Raw genomic sequence first — 25,843 nt, forward strand, 5'->3', positions numbered from 1 at the left:
TGAAGTCTTCCTCTTTTCCTCCTTTTCCACAGTTAAGCTGCATTATTGAAGAATGTGACAAATAGTTTAAAATGCCTTTGTTATTAGTTTTTGACATTTTCCATTAAACGATTCTCACAGTTAACTTAATATCTCAGTGTTTCTTGGTTTTAAACTACTCAGTCAATTTTTTTCCCCTTGTGACTCAGAAATTAGTCACCAGGAACATCCCTACTTCTAACTAAAATCTTAACACCACCAGCTCTGTCTCCTGTATTTTAGCAATTAGATTTTAGCATTAAAAATGCTAATTGCCAATACTCGTAATTCAGGGTAGCTGTGACATAAATCGTACATTGGATGGCGGTCTTTCTATCTTAAAGGTGAGATTAAAATCAAACAACACACCCAAGTTTCTAACATCTGATTTTACATGAATTGAAAAGGAACCAAGGACGGACTTTATGCTTGGATGGAGCGTGCCTAAAACAGTGATAACAAATTCAGTTTAATGCTAAGTTTCATTAGCAATGAGAGCCATTAACATTACCAATTAACATATGCAGGACTGACTACCCCAGTGCAATTTTGACTGTTATTATGCCTGTAATACGTGAAACAGATTTTAATTTAATTGCATCACACTGATGATGCAATGATTTTCTGACTGCTGAACTTGACACAATTCAACTTGATTTTTTCTCAGCATTGCCCTGGTCTCCTTACCAGGCCATGTGCTATTTTATCATGCTACCAACTGAGTTGTAGTAATATGACAAGATGTTCACGTTCAGCGTGATCACATGAAGCATACAGTGCATTGTTTAGGTTTTCATGAGTAAGTAAACAAACCTCCTACAGGTATGTGGAAACTTCCTGTAGACAGAAAAGCACTTTTTAATGTTCTTGTTGCATCTTTAAGCTTTAATGATAGCTGCCCTGTTGTGGGGTTCATGGGCCGTAGCACTATCCGCCTCATGACTGTGAGTTGAATTCTGAATTCTGCCCTGTAAATATACAGTATACACAAAGACACAACACCTCCCTTAGGCTGCAAAGATTAAACGAGTCTTCGCTGCATACAGTTAAATCAGCACAGCTGGACGAAGACTGTTAGCAGGTTGCTGTATATGTGCACGCACTGTATTCATAATATAGAAAAGTGGGATGTATTCGGCTCCTTATTAAGCTTTCCTCTCGCTGCATTAATCTTCTTTATCCTGCGGTGGCAAAACCATTTCAATACAAGCAGGACATTTAAATACCAACTCATAATGAGCGGGAGAGATAAGTGTTTCTCTGACAGAAGTGTACAAACATTTCCACTTTGCACAAAGCCATCAAAGACAAAGTACAAATAAGTAATTGACCCTGTCTCCCTTTTGCCTCTGCGGCTCATGGTTCTGGTAATACTGAGAGCTTAGATATGAGATGAATCTAATTTTGTAATCTCAGACTCAGAAAGCCAAATCCTAAAATAGATTCTCGTGTTTCACTTCTCTGTAAATTGTACGCCACAAGCATTCAGAGATTGCTACAAAGACTTCACACGCTCCTAGTTTGTCTGGGTTAAAAGCTTGTGGAGGAGAGAACAGGGTTGAGAGCGTGATGGAGGAAAGAACAGAAGGTGGGGGCTGGAGGAGAGGCCGTGCTTTAACAAGCTTATCTCGCTCCCTAATGCAGTTTGGGCCATCAAAGCGTTGAGAGGCGGCGACGCTAGGGGCGGCCGTATTTTTTGACCGCTACCTGTGACAGCAATTACTGGTTCCCCTTTAAGCATGCCTTTGTTTGGTGGCAGACTTGAATGCTCGGGTAGAACAAGATTACCTCAATGTTTTGCAACTGCAGCATAATCAAAGCCTCACAATGCCATGCCCCTCTGAATCAACCGAGCTAGGTCTGCCACCATTTCTTTCTGGAGCCTTTATTCAGGAGGTGGCGTGACATTATTTTCATTATAAATTGAGTTGGGTGTTTTTTTAAAGGTATACATCACAGGCAAATATTCCACAACACTTCCACAGCTTCTCTTAGAAACAGCAATGAGAACTGTGGTGCATAAAAAAACGGAGGTGTTGACAAAATTCATTTGGAAGTGCCTCCATAGCACGCTACTGTATTCGCTAGTTGCATACCTGTGCTTCAGGTATTCAGTGAAATAAATGTCCCACTCCCAAACCTTTGTTCTGCTTTCAATAGCTTATCATCTCACATATGTTGGCCGAGTTAATCCCTTTAGAGATAGTGTGGCCTTTTCCTTGGACCTTCGGTGCCATAAAAAACTATTTGCCACCTTCTTGATTTTTTTGTTTTTTACATTTTTGTTACACTTAAATGTTTCAGATCATCAAACAAATGTGAATATTGGACAAAGATAACCAGAGTAAATACAAGGTTCAGGTTTTAAGTGATGATTTCATTTGCAAAGGGAAAACATTATTGTTATGGCCCGTCTAGGGTTAGCCAGACCACAACACATCACATCACACAACTATTAATTAAACTTTAGTAATTAAAATTTGTTTGTTTGAAGATCAAACAAATGAAACAAAAAACTGAGAAACAGGGAAGGAGACAAAAACTTCTTTACTGTAATCCAAACCTGTGTCTGCTTATGTAGCATAGCACACAGCACAGTGTCATCATTTAAAGCCTCTGTAATACCCAGTACTATGATTTGCTGTCATCTCATTTGCATTAACGCTAAGACAAAACTGTCAGGGTTTGGGGTTTAATTGTCATTTTGATTTTGTTAGATCACTTCCCTGCTCTTTCTTTAGAGCTAACTTTCCCCCCTCTGCGTATTCATGTCATTTCTTTCACTTTTATTTTACCAAACTTTCTTTTTGTCTGTTGTTTGGGTTTTTTTCCCCTTCATTTGCATCTTGCTTACCTGATAGTTTTCTGTGCATTTACAGTCCAGTCCCTTGTTGGTTGTGTCAGCCTTTGTGTGTGATCCTAAGCTGCATTCCTCTATTTTGACACTAGTGGTTTTTTATTGTGTTCCTTGCAAATTTAGCTTTTGGTTTACTTGTTTTCTTTGAACTTTGTTGAACAACCTTCTGGAATTTTTTTATTCCTTTGGCTTGTCATTAAGGCTTAGGTTTTGCAAACTACCTGTCAGCCTCCGGTGTCCTGCATTTGTGTGTGTGTTTGCGTGTGTGTGTGTGAGAGAGAGAGAGGGTTTTTTTTTTTTCCTAACTCATCACAACAAATAATGCAGTCAACTGGAAAGTGTTTTGTGATGTGCCAAGCTGCACTGCAGGGTTCTGCAACGTGTCAAAACCAGGAGACGGAGTGAAACTAAACCATACCTCATGCGCTAGTTTGTTTGCTTATTTGTTTAATCTACGAGGGGGCCATTGTTTTTTTTTTTTTTTATCAGAACAGTGTGACACAGTATAAGTTGGCCTGTGACCAGGCCAATTAGTGTGATGCATGGTTGTCTTGGTGTTGTGTACAGCATATTCAGCAAAAGAAAAAACTCTACATACTTACATTTCTCTCATGCACTCGCTGCGCCTCTAAATTTTGCAACTATCTATGGCACAGCAAAATGTCAAGTTGAACCCAGTATTTCATCCTCTATTCATAGCAAATTGGTGCCACGTTGATGTATGTGCTAAGTAGAACAGCTTTACTGTTAAATTTGAGCTATTTTGTGTAAAGGGGGGATCAGCCTAAAGCAGCTTCTTTGATATCACCTACGCAGTGTTGTTATTATGTTAGTTTGCTGTTTATCTAATATAAAATGTCCTCATTTAAATTTGGAAGATGAAAAAACAAAATGTCCTTTTTATAAAAAAAAAAATGTGTGAATTGCATGTTAAATAACAAGAACAATAAACTTTTTTCTGCTGTTCTACAGAGTTTTCAGGTTTTCATTGTGTTGAAGGGGTCTCACATTACACACCCACTGATTCCTGAGAAAAAACAAACTATTTATTTAGTAATACTGCACTTAAACCTAATAAAGGTATGCATGGCTTTGCTGAGGACTATATCAAAAATTACTTTCAATCCCTTTCACTTAATGGATGCAATATTTATTTAACATAATTATCATGGTGGTAAAATCTCGCCCCAAAAAAGCTTGATTATCATCTCCTTGGTTTAAAGTGTTGCCTGTATCCTGAGATCTTTTTAACTTCATTTTTTGTTTCAGCCCAGCAGTGTTATGTACTTTTCAATATAATAAAGCATAATTGAACATTAAAAAGCCTATAAATGTAACAGTTTGTGTATTTACTGCCTGGAACCCTTGCGCAGTAAATTGTTTGCAACAAATGAGAACCTATTAAAAATTAACCCAAATGGAGCAGTGTGGGTCTCAGAAGCTGCTGCAGCATGCAATTTCTGTTTTGCTGAGGCGAGATTGTGGACTTAGCCTTGTTGTTCAATATTCTGTGAATAATTGAAACTGACTTGACTGGCGCCCGGTGTCTTTATTCAGTAAATCCTCAGATAAAATCGAAAGGAAAAATGCTGACTTAATCCTGAAAACTTAGCATATCTGACACTTTGCTACCTGAGTTTGTTGAGCAATCGAATTTATCATTCTGGTTTTGTCTCTCCTTCTCTCTGCTCCCATCCCTCCTTGGGCTTTGCTCCTCTCAGGTGGACTTGCTTGTGCCAACCAAGGTGACAGGTATCATCACCCAGGGAGCGAAAGACTTCGGCCATGTCCAGTTTGTTGGCTCATATAAAGTCGCTTTCAGTAATGATGGAGACCAGTGGAATGTATATCAAGATGAGAAGCAGGGCAAGGACAAGGTAAGTTGCTTTTATACTACATATTGATTTGATTGTTTTTTATTTTATTTTATTTTATTTGAACGAAGGGTCACACTCAGCCAAACAAACCTGAAGCAGACAAAAACGTAGCAAATATCAAAAAGATGTGTAAATGTGTTATAAGGTGTTAAATTGTGAAAATGTCCATCTTGGAAGCTGTCTGTTTCTCCTTTCCATTTCCTCTTAGCATCTTCTTATCAGCATCTCAAACTGAGCTGTCCTGGTCTGTGCTATTGCCTTTCTCTGGTTTGAGATCAGATAAGACCACCCTGTCAACCTGGCCAGGCCGGTGCTATGCTGAAAATCTTGTTTACGGTCCTTCAGCAGAGTACAAATGTCCATTCCAATCGCCCACAACAACAGAGACAGTGCAGAGCTGCAGCGGACTCTTTTGTTGATATCAGGGAACCTGCAGACACAGGCTAACAGCTAAAGCTGGAGCGTCTTGTCTTTCAGATACTGATTGCAAGAGAATCTGTGTTTACTTTTCGATCTTGCTGTGCTATTGAAAGATAAGGACTACCTCTTCATTCTAATTCATCCAATGCTGATGTGTCAAATTTAAGAAGCCAAATACGCTTAGCATGAAACAGCTTTGGGATAATATACTGTATACTTTGTTTATTCTCCAGTCTAACTTAAATCCATTTAGGCTTTGTAGATAATTTCAAAATATTTAACATTTTAAAATAGTTACAATAGTTAAAATAGTTTTCAACTGGAGATGACGTTTGTATTAATAAATAACTGACTCTTAACTATTAATGAAACAAAGTCCAGCTGTTAAAATTTGTGAATTTGGCTTTGTCAGAACAGCCCTACCTTAGTTCTTATTTTTATGCATATTTATCACACATTTCACATCATCAAACTAATTTTGATATTAGACAAAGATAACTGGAGTAAATGCAAAATGCAGATTTTAAATGATGATTTCATTTATAAAGGAGAAACCAATCTGCCTCTATGCAAGCAAGTAATTGTCCCTCTTTGATAAATCATGAATTAACTGTGATTAACCATGTTTTTGCTTAGCTAAGTTCAATGTCATTAACCACACCCAGGCCTGAAAAAGAAATATATCATGCCATGATCTAAAGAAACAGCTGAGAAATAAATTCACTGACATCTATCAGTCTGGAAATGGTTACAAAGCAATTTCGGAGACTTTGGGACTCCAGCGAACCACAGTGAGAGTCATTATCCAAAAATGGAGAAAAGTTAAAACAGTGGTGAACCTTCCGAGGAGTGGCCGGCCTACCAAAATTACTCCAAGAGCGCATCAATGACTCATCCAGGAGGTCACAAAAGAACCCAGAACAACATCTAAAGAACTGCAAGCTTCACTTGTCTCAGTTAAGGTCAAAGTTCATGATTCAACAGTGAGAAAAAGACTGGGCAAAAATGGCATCCATGGGAGAGTTTAAAGAGAAAACCACTGCTGACTTAAAATAACGCAAATGCTCATCTCACATTTACCAAAAACATCTTTGATCTAAAAACATGTGGGAAAAGATTCTGTGGACTGATGAGACAAAAGCTAAACTTTTTGGACGGTTTGAGTCTTGTTGCATCTGGTGTAAAACTAACGCAGCATTTTATAAAAAGAACATCATAGTCTGATGGTCTGGGGCTGCTTTGTCGCTTCAGGAAATGGAAGACTTGTCGCGATTGATAGAGCCATGAATTCTGCCCTCTACCAGAAAATCCTGGAAGAAATTAGGTATCAGTTCATTCCCTGCATGACTTGGGTTATGCAGCAGGATAGTGATCCAAAGCACACCAGCAAGTCCACCTCTGAACCCCTCCACCACTGCCACAACAAAATTAGGTTTAGCAGTGATCTAATCAAAGTTCAGACTTTAATCCAATTGAGATGTTTCTGTATGATGTTAACCAGGCCATTCATGCAGGAAAGCCCTCCAGTGTGGTTGAGTTAAAACAATTCTGCAAAGAAGAGTGGGCCATAATTCCTCCACAGTGATGGGAAAGACTCATTGCCAGTTATCACAAATGCTTGATTGTAGCTCTTGCTTTCAAGGGTTGACACAGCCAGTTCAGGGCCAATAGCTTTTTTTTTTACAACGGGCTAGGTAAGTTTAAATAATTTCTTTCCTGTAAATGAATTAACTAATCATTTAAACTGCATTTTGTATTTAGCCACATTGTCTTTGTCTAGTATCTAAATTAGTGTGATGATGCAAAACATCATCACTCATCATCATCACATCTGTGTTTGAATCATTCTGTTTTAGCTCATTTATTGGTCACCTCCCAAAAAGTCCATCCTCCTCTGATTGGTCAGTGGGCAGGAAGAAAGTCAGACACATTGACAGTATAAAAGATGGGCCTAGTTTCCAGATCTGAACAAACGAAGCTAATGCATAACTGCCTTAAACCTGCATTTTTTTGTAACGGCCACCAGGAGGCGAGAGCTGTCCTATAGAAGGCCCTCTGCAGGAGCTGTTGACATTTTGCTAATGGGTTTATAGTCAAAGTAGCTCATTTCAGGTTATACTGTATAAATATAAAGCATTAAGTCTATTTATTACATTTTGGTGTCAAAAAGGGAGATTTTTCGAGATGTTCTCACTGGATACTGAATTGTGCTTTAGCAAGTCAGTTTGAAAATACCAAGACGGCAACGGCTTGAAACAGCTTATCTTTTGTGCTGTCTATGGTCAGGCAGCTTTGGTGAAGTGCTTCACCACCTTAACTCAGGTTAGTTTCTGCTAACAGAAAACAAGTCGTTTTAAGTGTAAATCACGGCACATTATGTAAATGGTCGTTTTGTCAGCACAGAGCAAAGGTTGAAAAATATGCCAAGCGGCAGGTTTACAGTAGTCTTAATGTGTTACGTTGTATGTCTTTATTCTATGCTCTGTTTACTGTATGACAAAAACCGAAAATTGGGAATGTTGTCACTGGAAATTCCTCTATTAAAATAGAGTGGCTAGTACATAGCTTTGCACCATTCTACCATTAAACACATGGCGATTGCCTTATTATTGCTGCAACATTGCCATCAGAAGTAAAACAGCTCAGAAGCTGTGAGAACTCTTGTGTTCACCGTTGCAACCAGCAGCAGAACATTTGGTGTGCTTTGTTCATAGCTGAGATATTTTCGAGTAAGAATTAGCAGAAGTTACTCTAGCGAGGAATTGATAGTGGACTGCATGGCATCTGGCTCCATGTGGATTTAGTTGAAGCACTTGTTTGAGAATGTACCAAAGGAACTAGGTAAGTAGCCATTATGCCATTGTCTTACTTAATGATGAAGACAAGTACCGTGTTTCCTGGGAGAGAACAGCATGGAATTCTTTACATGAATAAAGAAAGTATAACAGACAAATAAAACCTCACAAGGCATAATATGAGAACTTTAATATCTGAAGGCAGACTGGAATTTTTGGATTCAGAATCTGTATTCCAGTATATACATCTATAAGTGATTTTTTAAACCAATAGTACAATAAGACGACACCGAGCTTAACATCCTTTAGTTACTAGTTTTCTGTCATGCTTTGTATCATAGCCCAGCTGCGGGTCATACTCTGTAGTTTGTGCACAGATATTTTCAGGCTTTCTTGGATAAACAGCAGCAGTTTGAAGAAGTTACCGGTGCCTGTAGCAGGCATTAAGTTGAGGTAGTGTCCTATCTTTTTTCTTTTTCTTTTTTGTCAACATACTTTTGAAACACCTTGAGAATTTTATTTTGAATTTGGCACTACTGCTCACTTGGAGCATCAGCAGGTCAAAGATCACCTCTGTGTAACATTCAATAAAAAAAAATTGTGTAACTGTGCCACTGGGTTGAAGATGTTTGTGAAGCATTCAAGAATTATAACTTCCTGCTTCTTTTCAGCAAGATCCATATTTGAAACATTAGCATCTATCAACACGTTGTCTTTCCAAATCAAAATAATTGGCCAAACCGAGAAGATGAAGAATTGAACTTGTTTTTCCTCTCTGTAACTACACACTGTTACAGTACATACACAGCAAAACATGACCTCAAATGAGGAATCACTCCCATCACTGAGCAAAATGGAAACACTGATTTAAACTGCAGTGTGACCCACTGATGGAGGCATGCAACCACGAGGGGAGTTCCAGTCTTACAAAAGAGCTTCCATTTTTGTTTGTCTCTGATACACGATAGATCAAAAGCAGCGCTTTGTTGACACCAACATCTGCTCTCAGTTTATCCCCTTATCTTTGCTGGGGATCCAGTGAAGTAGCAGATCCCTGGAAGTAATTTTCCATTTCTACAGGTCATATTCTTTGCTTGAGGAGTTTATAACACCCGTGGTGATCTTTGGCTAAGGGCCAGGCATGCTCACCATGATTTATACTCAGACAATTTCAATACCTTGGGATGAATATTTTCTAAGCGTCATCTGAGTTAGAACGTGAAAGAAGGAAAAATACTGGTTGTATCTCAAGAGAATAATAAATTTATTTTTAAGTTTCTAAGTTTCAGCTCCGCATTATTTTGTTCTCTCCTGTGTTGTTATTGCTGTATAATTCAGAGAAGAGCTAAGTCACTGCGAGCATGTGTGCTCTGTATTAGAGGGCGGGCGTGTTTTGCAAGACTTCAGCAAATGTCAATCAGTTTGTCCCTTGCTGGAGCCAAGTGGCTGTTCAGATGTATGATTCTTCAAGGTGTTTTCCCCCTTCAGTCAGCCGAAGCAGCCATTAATGCTAGAGGACACATTTGGCTGTTAGACTCCCGAGGCTCCTCCTGCCACACCACAATGCTTGACTTGGCAGGGATATACTGTGAAAGTTTGTGTGTGTGTGTGTGTATGTCCGTGTGTGTGTTTGCCTATTTCCAACACAGTGGTAGAGGCTTGTAAGTATTCTTCTCAGCTCCCCCCTCCAGCTCCTGTGTGGCAGAGGCTGCAGGCAGTTAGATCTAGATTGAGAGAGGAGACTCTGTCAGAATACCGATGTTGTCAAAGCAGGGCCCAGCGGTGCACGCACAACAGTATCCCTCTACAAAATCTATAGAGTGCCCTGTTTGCCTTTTCTTTGCACACCAATCCCACATACCGCTGTACTGCACTTGTAACTGAGACAAGTAAGAGCAAAGTCCATTGTTTAAACATAATTACACTGAGACACATCCCATAATCCTACATATCGGCTAAGCTGGATTCCCTTTCCGCACCTGGGTCACTATGTTACCTTGTCCTGCACCACCGCTCTTGCATTGGTGTCAGTATTGAAACAGTCCGTCGATGGGTTCAATCAAGCACAAAAGTAATTGATTTATGTTTAATAGTGTTTTACTCTGGTGACCTGGGTTAATTAGTCATCAGAGCCTTCAATTCCATTCAGGTCAGAGGGTAACTGAATACTAGATGGGTTTGAATACCGACATCCTAAAATGAACCCATGGTAGTAGTATTTAGTAGCTGCGGTCCACTGTGCACCTCAGGATTACAAAAACACATAACTAGGTAACATATTGCTGACCCCCTCAAAGACTGGTCTTGGTGTGCGTTTCAGTTTGATGCAGCGTGACTGCCTCTTTCTCAGCTCGCATGATGCTTTTGACCTTTCACTGAAGACGTATGTGAGTTTTCCTGGTATTACCGCAGGCGGCTCTGGGCAACAAGGGGTTAGAGAGCAAAGAGATCTGAGTGACCTGATTCCTTGACCTGTGCAGCAGGTTTAAATAATGTAGTATGGGCTGAGTTGCAGCTCTAGAGTCGCATAGGGCCTCACCTCATAATGCTCCTGACTGTCAGGAAAATCAATAGTTAGGAGCAGTTGTGGCTGCTGTGTCACTCTGAATACACACATAGTGACATGTGCTCTTTGTCATTATGCCTTCACTGCTGCATAATGTTTTTGTTTAGTGTGAAGGTAGATGCAACTAGCTTCAGCATATTTGACTAAGTTTACTATTCCGAGAAAAGTAATACATGCAAAAACACCACCTGATTCAGTGTCTCCTTTTCTTCAGAATTATCAACACAGCTTTGTGAATTTGGCAGCAGTTCAAATAAACTTACAGTTTAGAATAAAACACTGCCACATTGTTAAGTGTTTCAGTTATCCGTGGCACAATTATTAACACTTGGCTTCACCTGTCAGTTGCCAACTCCTTTATTGTCACTGTCACTTCTGCAAGTCACGCATGGCAGGTTGGGCTTGTTTATACTCAGCTACGCATAGTTAGTTTTCTTCTTCTTCCCTTAGAAAACAAATAAAAACTGTCATTTGTTTTCTGCTTAATAGATTCTAATTCCAGTTACAGTAATAACAGGTTCTGCCACTGTTCTGACTCAAGTACAAAGCATATCGATCAATCTGTCCATCCAGCCATCCAGCCATCCATCCATCCAAATACCCATCTTCTTAACCATTTATTAAATTCAGGGTCATTGCAGTCCGTCTTAGCTGTCACTGGATAAAAGCAAGAACAAAGGCAGTAATAATAAGTAATTACAGATTGTATATTTAGTAATCTTTTATTAACAACAAAACTCCAAAGATGCTTGAAACTGGCTTATTTTTTTAAACAATGCCTTGTTTTGCTGTGGAATCATATCCATCTATCCATCCATTTTTTTCTGTTTATCCGGGTCAGGTCGTAGATGCAGGAGCCCAAGCAGAAAAGTCCAGACCTCCCTCTCGCTGGCCAACTCGTCCAGCTTGGACAGAGAGATATAATATATATATGTACAATATAATATAATCTCTCCAGCGTGTCCTGGGTCTGGTCCAGAACACCTTACCTCACCTCACCTCACCTCACCCAGGAGGCGCCCAGGGGGCCCTAACCACTTCAACTGGCCCTTTTCAATGTGGAGGAGTCGAAGCTCTGCTCCGAACTCCTCACCTTATCTCTAAGGGAGAGGCCAGCCACTGTTCGGAAAAAGTTCTTTTCTGCCGTTAGCATCTGCGATGTCGTTCTTTCGGTCAGTACCCAAAGCTCGTGACCATAGGCGAGAGTAGGGATGTAGATTGACCAGTAAATCAAGAGCTTCGCTTTTACGATCATGTTTCTCCTCACCGCAGGATTGTCGTTTGATCTCCCGCTCCCTTCTCCCCTCACTCTAGAATATGATCCCGAGGTACTTAAACTCCATTTGGGACAGGAACTCGTCTATGAACTGGAGTGGGCACTAAACCCTTTTCCACCTGAGAACCATGGCCTCAGACTTGGAGGTGCTGATTCTCATTCTCAAAGCTTCACACTCGGTTGCGAATGAGGTGGACAGGCCACCGCCTGATGAAGCCAACAAAAGCACATCATCTGCAAAGGCAGAGATTCTTAGACCACCTAAGTGGAAGTCTTCTGCCACTTGGCTATGCCTAGAAAGTCTGTCCATAAAAATTATGAACAGAATGAGTAACAAAGAGTCCAACATACTGTCGGCTGTGCGGACCAAGCGCTTGCAACAGTTGTATAAGGATCAAATATCTAGTCGGTAGAGATGGCACGATACCACTTTTTTGTGTCCGATACCGATACCGATATCATAAATTTGGATATCTGCCGATACCGATATGAATCCGATATAGTGTGTTTTTTAATCAACAAAAATGTTTTTTTTAATATCTTGCTGCTTTTTGTATAAGTTCATACTCAAGTTAAAAAAACAACAACAACACTAAAGCTATTCTGTTATACCTGTATGTAAAAAAAATACACTGCACCCAAAATATTTCATAGATCAGCAACACTGATCAATCTAATAAAGTTAAACCTGCACCATCCTTCCTATTCTGGTATTTTAAAGAGTACTTAGCAGAAATATTAGGCAACCTAACTAATAGGGTTGCAAACTCCCAGCAAAAGAAAATAGGGAACCACCCTCTTCCTCATGATGCTTAATCAATGTAATCAACTTTAATTTGATGCAGGGTGAAAAAAATTCACAGAAATAAATTATTTTTCAAGAATAATTAAATAGATTCAACATCTTTCTTCAACAGAATTTCAGAATTCACAGATGGTTCCTTCCCAAAGGAAAAAGTACTACAGCTTACTAGGGTATATTAGACTTAACAGTTACTATATACAGTAATGGACTTCTATACATTTTACATCAGATTAAAACTTTGGGTGTAAGATTCAGATAATTATTAAATAATTAAAAGCTAGATATTTTAAATGAGAATAAGAAAGAAAAGTATGTCTTTGTGCCCCCTTTTCCCTGTTAATGCCCTATCGGCCCCCCTGGCTAAACTTTGCTAGATCCGCCCCTGCACAGTTACGTCAGCTGTAGAAAAAGATCCTGGTGTAGAAATAATATTAAATAAATTCTAACAACAGCTGATCAAGCTTAAACGTGCTGCTGTTGTTCAGCCGCTGGTTTCCTCTTTCTGGTGCAAAGTGGGCCAAAAACAAACAAGAGAGACGGACTCACGACAGAAAAGCCGATCAGCTGATCATTAAGCAGTTTCACGATTGAAGTAGCAGAGGGAGGAAGAGAGAAGAGGCAGTTGCTCTATATATCGGATGTTAAGCTTAACGCGGGAATGCTTTACAAACATTCAGAGATGAACTTACACACTTGCTTTACTTCTATCTGAGATAACTTCCTCGGAGATAAAATGTTTGCTAGCAGGCTACAAATACACACAGCCTCTCTATCACGTGACCACACTGCTCTGACGTGCTACGGTTATGAGCCGAGTTACACCGTGTCGCAAGTTTTTTAAGGTGCTTTTTTGATATTTAATGGATCGGATTACATTTTTTATTTCTCTCCGATATCCGATCCAGTAATTTAGGTCAGTATCGGACCGATACCGATACGTAATATCGGATCGGTCCATCTCTACTAATCGGTACCTCTCAGCCTCACGCACTAGCTCGGGCTGTTTCCCCACCAGAGAGATGAGGTTCAGTGCCCCAGTCGCTAGTCTCGGGACCCGGGGAGTTGTCCTCCAGGGTGTCCACCCCTGGGTGCTGCCCAGCACACACTGCACCGTACCCTTATAGCGCCTTCTGTGGGTGGTGGACCTACAGGAGGGTGGGCCTGTCTCCCTTTCTCGGGCTGTGCCTGGCCAGGCCCAGTGAACTAAGGTCTGGCCACCAAGAGCTCAACTCCGGGCACCCTCCCCGGGCCTGGGAGTAAAATTGCAAGTTTTGTACATTTTTATGCAAAATTTTCTATGTTAGACAAACTGATCAGCATAGAAAAAAAAATCATAAAACCTGTTAAATAACTGGAATTTGGAAATCTGAATCTTTATGTGTGTTTACAGTATGCAAACCTAATGATGTACATTTTTCAGAGTCTTCCTTTTCTTGCTCTTGAGAAATGATCCAGCATTCCTTTAGTTTGCATCAGTCTTTTACATCAGTTTTAGATGTGTTTAACTATGCCAAGTGATTCAAAATTGCATCTTTATGTCTTTCCTGTCTCTGAATGACTTTAAACACTGGAGGGTGTTTGCCATTATCCTGTTGATGTGGAGGAAATCTTCAACACCTTCCCATCCCCCATCTTTTTTTTGTTTTCCGCCACACATTATTTGTCCTTTTATTGTGATTCTTCACATACCCTGTTCCAAAGAGTAGATTTATATACATTGTGTGCGACCTGGCATGTCCCTGGACAGTCTTGCAAACATCTCTGTCATATTTCGATCAGCTGCTGGCTTTATGGCCTCCCTCTTCTGCCTTTTATAACGTGCCACCTAAAGTCGCAGTGAGACTCCTGCATGTGACACATTTCTCAGGTTGAAATAATGTTGTCAAATACTAAAAAAGTTGAAAGAAATGCCCACAGAATGGTTTAGAAATGTTATTCTTGAAGAATCAGCACTGTTCATCAATTAATACTGGTTTTATGCATTTATTCTGTGAAACACATTTGTTGTACTACAGTATGAACAATAATTGCCAAATACCACAGAAAATGTAACATTAAACCTCCTGAAATAAATGGGACACTTCTATGCAAGAGCACGTACCAAATTACGCCAGTCAAGTTCATTCCTAAGTAATAAGGTTGGTCCGTCTGATGTCTTGATGCTTGTGTTGACTATGGACTGTACAGTCACTAACAAAGACCAGAATGTGAAGTATTTCTTCATAAATGTATCTGGTACCAAAATACAACCCTAAGCTGTTGCGTACTCTCTTTTCTGACAGTATATTTTTGTTTCTCCTAACTGAAAGGCAACGACCGAGAGGCAAGATGGGAATAGAGTTCAGGAAAAGTTCATTCCAAATGCTCTATACAATTCACATATGTTTAATCTTGTTTAGTCTTCTTGTTGAAAACCAGAGGAATCATAAAAAATGTGTTATTGTACAACTCTTGGATCATTATCATCCTGAAAAAGCAAAATAAGTGATTCAATTCGGATGCAGATGGAAAATGACTTATGTGATTGACTCATTAGACAGAAACTGTGTAAATCTGTTACACATTGAAGCACGGAACAATATACAAAAGGAAACCTAAAATATAATGCTTTTATTTTTTGTAAGCACTCAAAAACAGCAGAACAAAGAGAGGGAAAAGACTGGGAAACTGACAGAGAGCAGGATTCCATGTGATGTTGTTTGCACCAGATACAAACCTTGTCTGACTACAGTCTAAGCTCTGTGCTACAATATAGATGAGAAAGAGAGGGGAAGAGAATGGGTTTCACTGAAGGAGGAAAATGATAAAAAAGAATGTAGAATGAAAAGGTGACCCAAAAATAAGGAAAGTAATGAAAGAGTACACCTGTCACCTTCAGCTTATGTTCCCAGTAAGAGTAACTCACGCAGGAGCCAGAACATGAAAACCATAGGGGCAGACATGCTAAATAAAGAATTAGTCAGAGACGAGTTAATCGAAACGCACCTGGTTGGAAGAGAAATAAGAGGTTTGATTGTCACGCCATTGTGCATTGATTGCAGACCATAATGTCTTATATGTCCATCTGTAAATGGATACCAAGTGAGTCATGAGAGTATCTGATATTTCTAAGCCATGATTTATACAATAGCTTTCTCTGTAATTTGAGCAGCATAGTATCTTTCATGCAACATTGTATTGCATGAACTTTGAATGCAAAGCTCCTCTGGCAGCATCTGAGAAATAAACTGAGGTGATGAAAATAAGAATAGCATACCTCGTTAAACATTGTTAGTGCAGATGCTATATAATTATGTATAATTAATAGTAGCCTAAACCTTTTGTTGCATTTTCTTTGACAGTAACTACTTCTAAAAAATGCTTTAGATGGATAAACTGAGTATTTATTGAAATGTAAGAAAAGAACAATAAATACATTTCAGCTTTTCAACTTTTCATATTTAGTTCTGTAGGATGTCCTCTTTTTCTTGCATTTGTTTGTCATGATTATCAAATTTTTAAGTTGTGCTATTTGGGGAAAAAAAGATTCAGAGTTTTTACATTGTACAGTTGTCGGGGTCGCTGTAGCTCAGGTGGCAGAGCAGATCAGCCACTAACCAGAAGGTCGTTGGTTCAATCCCAGGCTGCTCCAGTCTGCATGCCAAATATCCTTGGGCAAGATACTAACCCCATGTTGCTCTCCGATGCATCCATCTGAGTGTGAATGTGTATGAATGTTAGATACTTAGCACTTAAGCTTAGAAGTGCTTGTGTGAATGGGTGTGATTGGGTGAATGAATTAGTTGTATAAAGCACTTTGAGTGCTCAGACAGAGTAGAAAAGTGCTATATAAGAACCAGTCTATTTGCCATTTACAGTTACCATTGCAATTTTCTTTGATCTGACAATACTTACCTCATTTTCTTTATTTCATTTTCACTCTCACGTATTTCCTGCCCATTTGATCAGATCCCCCTGCCCTCGTTAGTATCAACTGTATCCAGTAACCCTCTTCTCCTGTGTTGCTTTTCCCCTGTGGCAGCTAAACTCAGTGTTTTTGTGTCTCACATTCCAGCTGTTTCTCCTCACATTCTCCTTGTAGTCATTAGATTGTACTGTTGTGTTATTGATACTGCTGTTGTGCAGCACTTTTTTTTTGGGTGAGATACAGCCAGATTTATTTGGACTGTGTAGCAAACTTTGTTGCAAGTAAAGACCTTCTTATTCAAGCTGTCTGAGAGTGAGTCATGCATTTGAGTCGCATCTGTTGGGATCCTCGTTACGGTTCCCAGTTGACTTGACAATCTTAGACTTTATACATAATGGTTTCGAAGCGACAGTTCCCCCATGTCTAATATGACAATGATTCGCATTCGGTCTCTGTGTTGAATGTGTAATTTATATTGTGTACTTTGATTGCACAGTTATTTTCTCATGTTGCCACTATACCGGTGAACAAGAAAGCACTTTGCCTCGTGTTTTTTTATGCATAATTTGTCCTATTCAAAGTTATACTGGCTTGCCTAAAACAATCGGCTTTTCATCCTTGTCATATAAGATTATTTTACCCGATTGACTAGAAAACAATTCTGCGCTTATGTTTAATGAGGACATTTGGATGTGCAGAGGACATTTATACAAAGCCGAAGCTGGTGCTTAATACTTAAATCTTCAAATCTCCTCTCTGGCCTGGTGTTTTAGAAAACACTGTACAGTCTGTGAATATTTGGTTGAATCACACAGCCTGAACTGTTTTTTTTTTCCAAAATTCTTAATGCCACTATGAATATTTGAAAGGGGATTAGATGAGTATTTACTCAAAAGATGTGAAGCCCCATTTCTAGCACCTGCTTGGATTTAGCCCACTGATTTTTTCATTCCACACAACACCGAATCCCATTTCATCCCAATTACGCAGGCATAATCATATCTGTTTAATTGAAATGATCATATTCTTCAATGAAGCACTCCCTGTAGATACATTTCTCCTTAATATACTTCATTGTACAGTCTATTAAACACACACCAAAGCTTGTAATAATTAACAACAGAGCATGCATACCAGTGTGACAATTATAGTTGTTTGTAATAGCTGGTCAGTCACTGATCTATTTATGGTTCACCTTGAAGTTCTTAATTTTCATTGAATCTCTATGAAATTATATTTTCCCAAAACTAGGGTGATATGGTCTCCACTTTGCGCATTTTTAAAAAAAAAAATCATCTCTCAACAAAAAAATGTGAATTAGACAAAAAGAGACATGCAGATCTATTGATGTATCAACAACTGTAACCAAAACTTTGCGTTTCTATCAATGTAAATGTTAAAATCCCCAGCACCACTGGCTGCAGAAACTATGTTCTCTTTGGAATTTTAGATTCAATGAAATGTGTATTTTTTTAAAGACCACTTTAAAAAAAATTACAAGAAGAAATGAGGGGTAGTTTGAGACTTTTGCACACTGTCGTATGAATGATGGTGACTATATGAGGAGTAGGCGTGTTCATTAATATCTATCAGAATGCATGTTATTGTCTAGCACAACATGTAATGACTTTTATGGAGCCAATATTGAAGAAAACTGCAGGGCTTTTTTTTTAATAACATTATGCCAAAGCCAAAGTGAAAAATTCAAGACTGTGTGGCAAAACTGAAGGAAAACAACACCAACAAGCCTGAGGTGTGGGTTACTTAACAAAATTCAGTAAGGAGGAGAAACAGCAGCTGATGTTTTTGACTAATTATGAAGGTGGCACTTCCAGCTGTGCCACTCTAACAATGCGCAATCTTCCCCAGGGGGGAAACTGTTGATGTGTTAAAATATAGTGCATAAAAGAAAATTATCACGAATAGGACCGAGTTGTGAGAATGTTTTCTTTCTGGTCATGTTTAGATTGAAATTCTTATTGGCTGCACTTCATTCATTAGCAGTTCAAGCATGAGGTCTTCAAGGTCTGTAGAAATCAAATGAGAAATGCACCAAGAACATTTTGCAACCGCCTACCGAAAATACTTTTGGTTGTATGTGTGCGTGATTTCTCTCTTTGTCTTCACACATGACGCACGTTGAAGCATGTGGGTAGAATATTGCATTTCAATTCTTTCCATGGGGATTTGTTTTTGCGGAAACAATCGAGTCAAATAACCAACCAAACCACAGAAAGACTTCACTGTTCTAAGAACCAACCATTAACAGCCATTCATGTTGTCATTTTTCCAGGTATTCCAAGGGAACTTTGACAACGACACACACAGAAAGAACGTGATAGACCCGCCTATCTACGCTCGGTTCATTCGGATCCTTCCCTGGTCGTGGTACGGCAGGATCACTTTGCGTGTAGAAATACTCGGATGCACAGAGGAAGAGTAAACCCTTTCCTTCATCTTTCTGCCCATCGCCCCTTGTCCCTTGGCATACTGGAGTGTCTCACAAAGTACTTCAGAAATAAACTGTGCAACCTGTAAAAAGAAATTGATTTCCAATGGATTTTTCAAGAGTATGCGTTGGTTGTGATGGGTTGCTGTTTGTTCTTTTGTACAATGATTTAAAACCTGCCCCTGCCCCTGTTTGTCCTTTTGTTTTTCCTATTTAAAGCGTGATCTTTGTCTTTTTATTCCTCTCAAGATTTGCCATCCTGTTTGGAATGAACTTCTATAATATATATATGGGAGGGGTGGGTTTGGGGGTGGTGTCAGAAAGGGAGTCTCCCTGTGGTTTTAACTTGTTGCCATAGAAGCTATTGTACAGTGTCACTTTTTAACAAATGTGTGAAATCTGTCTGTTGTGCTTCATTGGACATGATTAACCAGCTTCATGCCATGACTAAACTGTCTAAATGATCATGTAGATGACATGTTATCTCATCATCAAATGTGTTTTTACTTTGAATACAGCACCTCCTCAAGCCATGCCTTTTCCCTAATGGACACTGGCATTACCGCATCAATCAAAACACTGCTAAAGCTCTTGTATTATATGTAAAAGACTAAGAAATTGCATGGTGCGTGAACTATAAATATATATTATGAGAAATCATTTAAAACCTCCAGCCCTGAAAGCAAATGGATTTGATTTAGAGACCTATTTTTTATGTGCATTTTTAAATAGTTCTGAAACATTACAACACACTGCAAAAGCTTAATAAAGATGACTGATATGTGAGACAAAAAGCAAGCACTGCAGTTTAAAGTGGTTCTGCAGCACTGACACTGAGGCTTATAAGGTTGTATGTAGTTGAAATGTTAGCTCACATTTTCTTTAACATTCGATTATTGCTAGATGTAAGATTATTTGCTATTATTGTTTGTTTGCCATTTTGTATTTATTTTATTTTGTTTGGTTTTTCAATCTCAGCTGTTAGATTCACAACATGTTTTTAATGTCCTCGTGTTGTCTTGGAGATCTAAGTCAAATCAATTAAAAAAGCTCAGGATAGATGTTATCCATATTAACCCACAGCGCATATTTTTGGCCTCCTAGTTGAAGATTTCTGTGTTATTATTTAAAGAAAATACCACATGAGTGAAAGCAATTATTGAAATCATCCATATATGCATAACTCAAATGCTGAAAGCAGTTTCTTAATATCCTTAATTTCTTTGACTTGATATGTGAAAACCTTTAATTAATTTCCTCATTTTCAAAAGACAGGAAAATTGCTCATATTACTATCGTCATCTCAGGCCTACAATGACCAGAGTGACAGAACAGAGCTGTAAATTAATTATGGAAATGGAATAATAAGCTTTTATTAAAATACTGGATTAAAGTATAGGAATAAAATATTAAAATGCTTATATGTGTTTCCACTGTTGCTCTCCGCATGTTCAAATGGTTGCAGGTTGCTAAACATATTTAAAGACTTGCAGTTTTTACTGTATGGCTTCTCTTGTTGGCTACATCTGCAGTAAATGAACAGCAATGTTTAGCCAGTTAAATAAATGGAAGCAAAAAAACCCTGAGGTATTGTAGTAGTGTCAGAGCTTGTGGGCCTGTATCGGACCTGGATTGCTCAAGAGTTTTCCACTCTTGGCTAGTTTTTCCAAAGCTCTCTAGTGCAACAATAAAATCCAAAAGGAGCCACTTCCGCTTTTATACTTCATGTTTCACTTCAGCCTTGTCAGCTTTCAGGCCCATAACAAACCCCTTCATTTTATATTTTCAGAATCTAGTTCTGAAAAAGAAAGTGAGAATTTTACAGGAATTCTGTACTGAAATAACTGCATCAGCCTTTAACAGATATTTTGATGGCATGAATGAATAAAAATAAAAATCCTCTAACATTATTTTTTAACTTAATTCTGCAATGTGAAATGATGAAAAGTACAGAAAGACATCATGAATGCTTCCAGACAAAAGGTAAAAAGTCTGAAATTAAAAAACAAAACCTAACAATAAAGTTACCTAACAACCAAGCATAGGCAGTAGTGTAGGTCTGGTAAATGGCAGTGTGATATGATACAGTATGCTATAATGGACCGGATGTGTGTTAAGATGTTATTTAAGTGTTACGTATTTGTGTAAGTAACATCGAAAGACTGCTGTAGATTACCTATGTGTTTCTTTTTCTTTGTCCTTGGAGTGAACTGGTAATTCCATTGACACTTCATAGATTCATGAACACAGGACACATAAGTATACGAGTATCTCTTGTATATTTTACATATTCGCTGTGATTCTTTATCGACAAGTATCAAGTATTTCCAAGATCTGCTCCAGTTTGTCTTTGTAGTTAATTTGTCGTGAGCATTTATGACAAAGCAGGTGTGCTGCAAAGCTTTGTGGAATTTTGCATGATGATTTGAAGCGTACAGTACAACAAGGATGTCCACAGGCACATTGTGTTCTTGCATATCATAAAGATCTAATAGCCTTTACTTTGTATTCACCATCAGTTGTCTTGTGCATTGTAAAACTGAAGCATCTCACGGGTCCAAACGGGGAAAAAAATAGAAACTCATCATGTCTTTGTATTTCAGTGTCAACTGTTCACATATTATTTCTTAATTCCTCAATCTCACTGTCACCCACTATCTAGAAAATGTACCCATCATAATAATAGTTAGGTTCAAGCCTGCAGAGGAGAATCTAAAACTCTGTACAGTGAAAAAAAAAAGACATTGCTTCAAAACAAAAAGTTCTTTCAGTTTGACAAATAAAAACATATCTGTGAAAATGATACGTTTGCTTTGTGTTTTTTTAATCTTTGATGCCATTGATATTACTTTAGTAGGAAACATAATAGCTTCAAAAAAAGAGTTTCCCACGTTTCTAAAGGCTGGGAACGCAGCATCCACACAGTGGAGCACACAAGTATTTCAGAGAGAAAAAGTTATCTTTGCTTTTTATGTGTTTTCTTTTTATCATCATAAGTCTTTTGCTGTTTCACTGTGGTTACAAAATTAGTTCAATTTCAAACTTCTTTCAATAGCCACAGCGCAACAGCCTTTTTTCCCAGTATGTGTGCTATTTCACAAAGACACACACATACAATGAGTTATACAGTGAGTACCCCTTATGTCAAGGATAAGACTAAATGCCTATGTGGAAAATAAAGATTTGTTAGTGTAATTGTCAGCTGTGAATGGACTGGTTTGTGATTTGTGACAAACAATTAAGTCTCAAGGTTCAACAGACTGCATACATACAATGCCATTAAATAAAAACCCAATCACTAACTGAGTGTACAATATATCCAGGCTTTTTGATGCAATTTTAGCTAAAAACAATGAATTATTATTATTATTATATTATAATATTATCATTAGTAATAATTTAATGTTTTTGGAAATGCTTTTTTGCTTTCAGTAATACATTCATGTTTGGTCACTATGTAGCCAGTATTACTGAATTAGTATTAATAGCAACCTCTTGCATAGTCTGCAAATAGGGAAACAATTCAAATGCTTACCAGCACAAACATTACGAATTCTTAGGATATTTAAACAAGGCATATTCCAGGCAACTACTTTTCCATTTCACTGAAATCCAAGAAAAAAAATTAGACCAGTCGATTTGTCAGAAAACTCTCAGAAAACACTGACATTGAGCAAAAGATGGGCAAAGTTAAATACTGGCCAAATAAATATTGTGTATTTTAAGAGCTGTATGATATTATTACTTGCTTTCCTCATTAGACATTTAATGTTTTAAATGTTGATAAATATACATGTTGCATTTGAATGTTGCAATTGCCAGCCAGGGCAGCAAAATGTTGACTATTCACACATCCCCAGTTTAAACATTTTGATAGCTGTTTCCAGTATATAGTTAGACTAATAAATAACTAATCTGGGTAACTCTACATGGATACCAATTAACTGGTAGTATCTAATATTATGGTACAAAACAATTATTAGTAACAAAAATAAATAAATTGCAGTAACAAGTTACAATGGGTATGAGATGAAGCTGCTGAGCTAGCTGTTTCCATCCTCAGGGTTCAGTTTACAGTGCAATCATTGCACCTATTAGCCCAATTTTTGGCATTACTGCCTTTGCTGTTTTCCTTGTACTAGCAACTACAGTTTTGGAGGAATGTTTCTGAGTTGGCACCAGCTGACAGTAGCAGTACAAACTTTGATCACTCCCACTCAGCATGCAGCAGCAACAAATGCAGCACCACAATCACAGAGCTACCCGAGCGGCATAAGACCAGCACATCCATGAGTAACATGGTAATCATTAGTGAAGACCTTGTGCTGCTATATGGCCATAAAAATCGACAGACATCAGTATTAAAAGCATCATCCTTTTTTCTTTACCAAGGTTGATGACTTTGACTGGATTTTTCATACCTTATAGAATTTTACAGTTTAAAAATACTTGTTGTAATTTGTGATACCTCCATTTAAACCAAAGAATAATTATGTTTCTGCTCCCATTTCTTGTCCTCTGTTGCCTTGCTGTTTCCTGAAAGAAACATGTGCATTGGACCTACTTGTGCTATTTGTTATATTACGACTAAGCAGCAAGTTGCACCTGTGACCTTAGTAGAATAGTGGCACCCTCATCAGTTCTGCTCGTTTCCAACCCCTGCTAATTTGCACTGCTCTATGCAGACTGCATTGTTCATTGCTGATATGAGCTGACTGCCATAGTGTTCCTAAATTTGTGCATTGTCCGTAGATCTCACACAGAATTTCTTTGGTGTTTTTTTCTCATTACAACCTCACACTAATTTACCATGCATGCTAGATCTGACCCTGTGTTTCATTGATTTACTGTGACATGCGATGGCCATTCTGTGTCTCCCTGAGGTTAGTGCCACAGTTGTGGCAGCTTATCAAAATGAGAGTTACAGGGCTAACACAGTGCAGGCAAAAGTCCACTAATGCTTCTGCTATGGAAGTGTCAGTCCAGTTTAATGTAATTGGCTTGTAAACCTAGGTGACTGAAGCTATAGGGCAATTAAAAAGTGATAAGAAAAGGTGAAAAAAATCAGTTTAGTCGAGTTAGCCATGCCTTTTAATACTCTTAAAAATTTTACATTTAAATTAGGAAGGGTCACGTTAAGGAAGATTGTGCATGCAACATTCCATCTAATCTACCTTAGATGTAATGTGAATACATATTATGGTGATCATATATTGCATAAAAAGTTCAAGGAGTCAAACATTTTGTTTGATATATGGAATTTCCCATGTTGGGTCTGTCAGTAAATGCAACGTGAGGTGAGCACTGTGACTCTGGACCACAAGAAGCTGTTATTCCACTTGCAATAAAGAAGTGTTCTGCAAGAGCCCTGGATTGATCCTGGTTTTGGATGTTGGAAGACATTTACATTATGAATCAAAGTTGCTGTTCACTTGACTGGCAAAGCAATTTCCCTGTGCAGTCGTGTTTTTATCCCTCTGTTGGTTTAATTTTCACATCATGTGTTTTTAATTTCTTGTTCCCTTACTTCCCACCTTAGTAATCAAAGCAATTCTTGTTTTTCTCTCCATTTTATGTCAAACTGCTGTTGTTTTTAAAGGCTCTGTAATAAAGCAGAAAATTGTTTGCCATTTTAATTTCAGCATTTGTGTGCGTGTTTGGACTCGTCTTTGTTGTCTTGACCTTTTATTCTATTTGCAGTTTCACGTCTCTTATCTTCTCCCAAGCAAGGAGCCTTAATCTATTACTGTGATCAAAAAGCAAGTCATATTTACTCTGGTGGCCCCATGATTGAATTTAGCTTTACAAACTGAAATGGCTTAACAGATTAAAGGATCACGAAACCTTATAAACCTGAGGTAGAAGGAGGCATCCTAATTTACAAAAGGCCTTGTGTAAAAAATAATTAAATGTCACTAAGTTAAACATGTATAAACAGGTAATCCTATAGTATGTTTTAAAAGTACCTACAGGTAAAACATTATCCAGTGCAGTGCATAACAGAAAGCACATGTAGATACTGTATGTGATAACACTAAATAGAGATCAGAGGAATAAATTGTTAATAAAACAGTATTTCTCCCCTTCAAGTACTTTACGAACACCAAACTCTGGAGAGGAAATTGAGTTAAATATCTTACTCCACCATCACAGGACTCAATATCAAATATGTACAAGCTCTTGTCACGATTCATTTCAAGCACTTTATTCAAGCATGGTGTTGCATAGCCTTAGAAATATCAAGAGTCCTATATAACGATTCAGCATGTCTATTTTTAAAAAGCCATGCTGAAAGAATGAGGAATAAAATGTTGTGTAGTCGCTCTTACTGCCTGTCTATAGAATTTGCAAAAAGCTATTTGTAGGAAAGTGGAGATTAGGACTTGTTCCAATCAGGAGTGTGTCCACCCCTCTGCTGCAGAATGCTACATTATAATGTGAGCAGAAATGACAGGTTTTGGATCACATTAAATACTCTGCTGCTGTTCTCGTGTAAAACAGACTAACAGAGCTGCAACAGTAAAATGTTTAACAAGAACAGCATAGAAAAACCTCCAAAATACAAAAATAGTTTTATTTTTTAGGGATAAAAATGTTTCAGTCTTCAATTAGTTCAATTAAGCCAGATAGCTTAGATTGACAGATTGACAGAATTATCTTAACTTCTACTTTTACTTACTCTCGTACTGCATCTACTTTCTCCCTTGACAGCATCACACATCAAGGTACCGTGCAAAAGTCTTGAGCTGCCCCGCATTTCTTTATATTTTCCTTACAAGAATCAGTTCTCACGAGCAATAATTCTCTCAAGCAATCAGTATTTTGTCTACACATAATAGACAATGTAGCAAATAACCGATTTAAAAAGTACCT

The 25,843-nt window shown here is 38.2% G+C and overlaps 1 protein-coding gene across 2 annotated transcripts in view; it reads left to right on the forward strand.

Annotated features, from left to right (window-relative positions):
• Positions 1-21,775, forward strand: part of edil3a (EGF like and discoidin domains 3a) — a 126,916-nt gene extending 105,141 nt beyond the window's left edge. For both annotated transcript variants that reach the window (XM_006784125.2, XM_006784126.2), the window contains exons 9-10: positions 4,597-4,752; positions 18,815-21,775. In XM_006784125.2, the coding sequence (XP_006784188.1) occupies positions 4,597-4,752; positions 18,815-18,964 (306 nt within the window). In that variant the 3' untranslated portion in view covers positions 18,965-21,775. The remainder of the gene's footprint in view (positions 1-4,596; positions 4,753-18,814) is intronic.
• The last annotated feature ends 4,068 nt before the right edge of the window (positions 21,776-25,843 follow it).

The sequence above is a fragment of the Neolamprologus brichardi genome, chromosome 12, assembly GCF_056152115.1.
Source record: "Neolamprologus brichardi isolate AB-2024 chromosome 12, ASM5615211v1, whole genome shotgun sequence".
In the NCBI taxonomy this organism is placed as follows: domain Eukaryota; kingdom Metazoa; phylum Chordata; class Actinopteri; order Cichliformes; family Cichlidae; genus Neolamprologus; species Neolamprologus brichardi.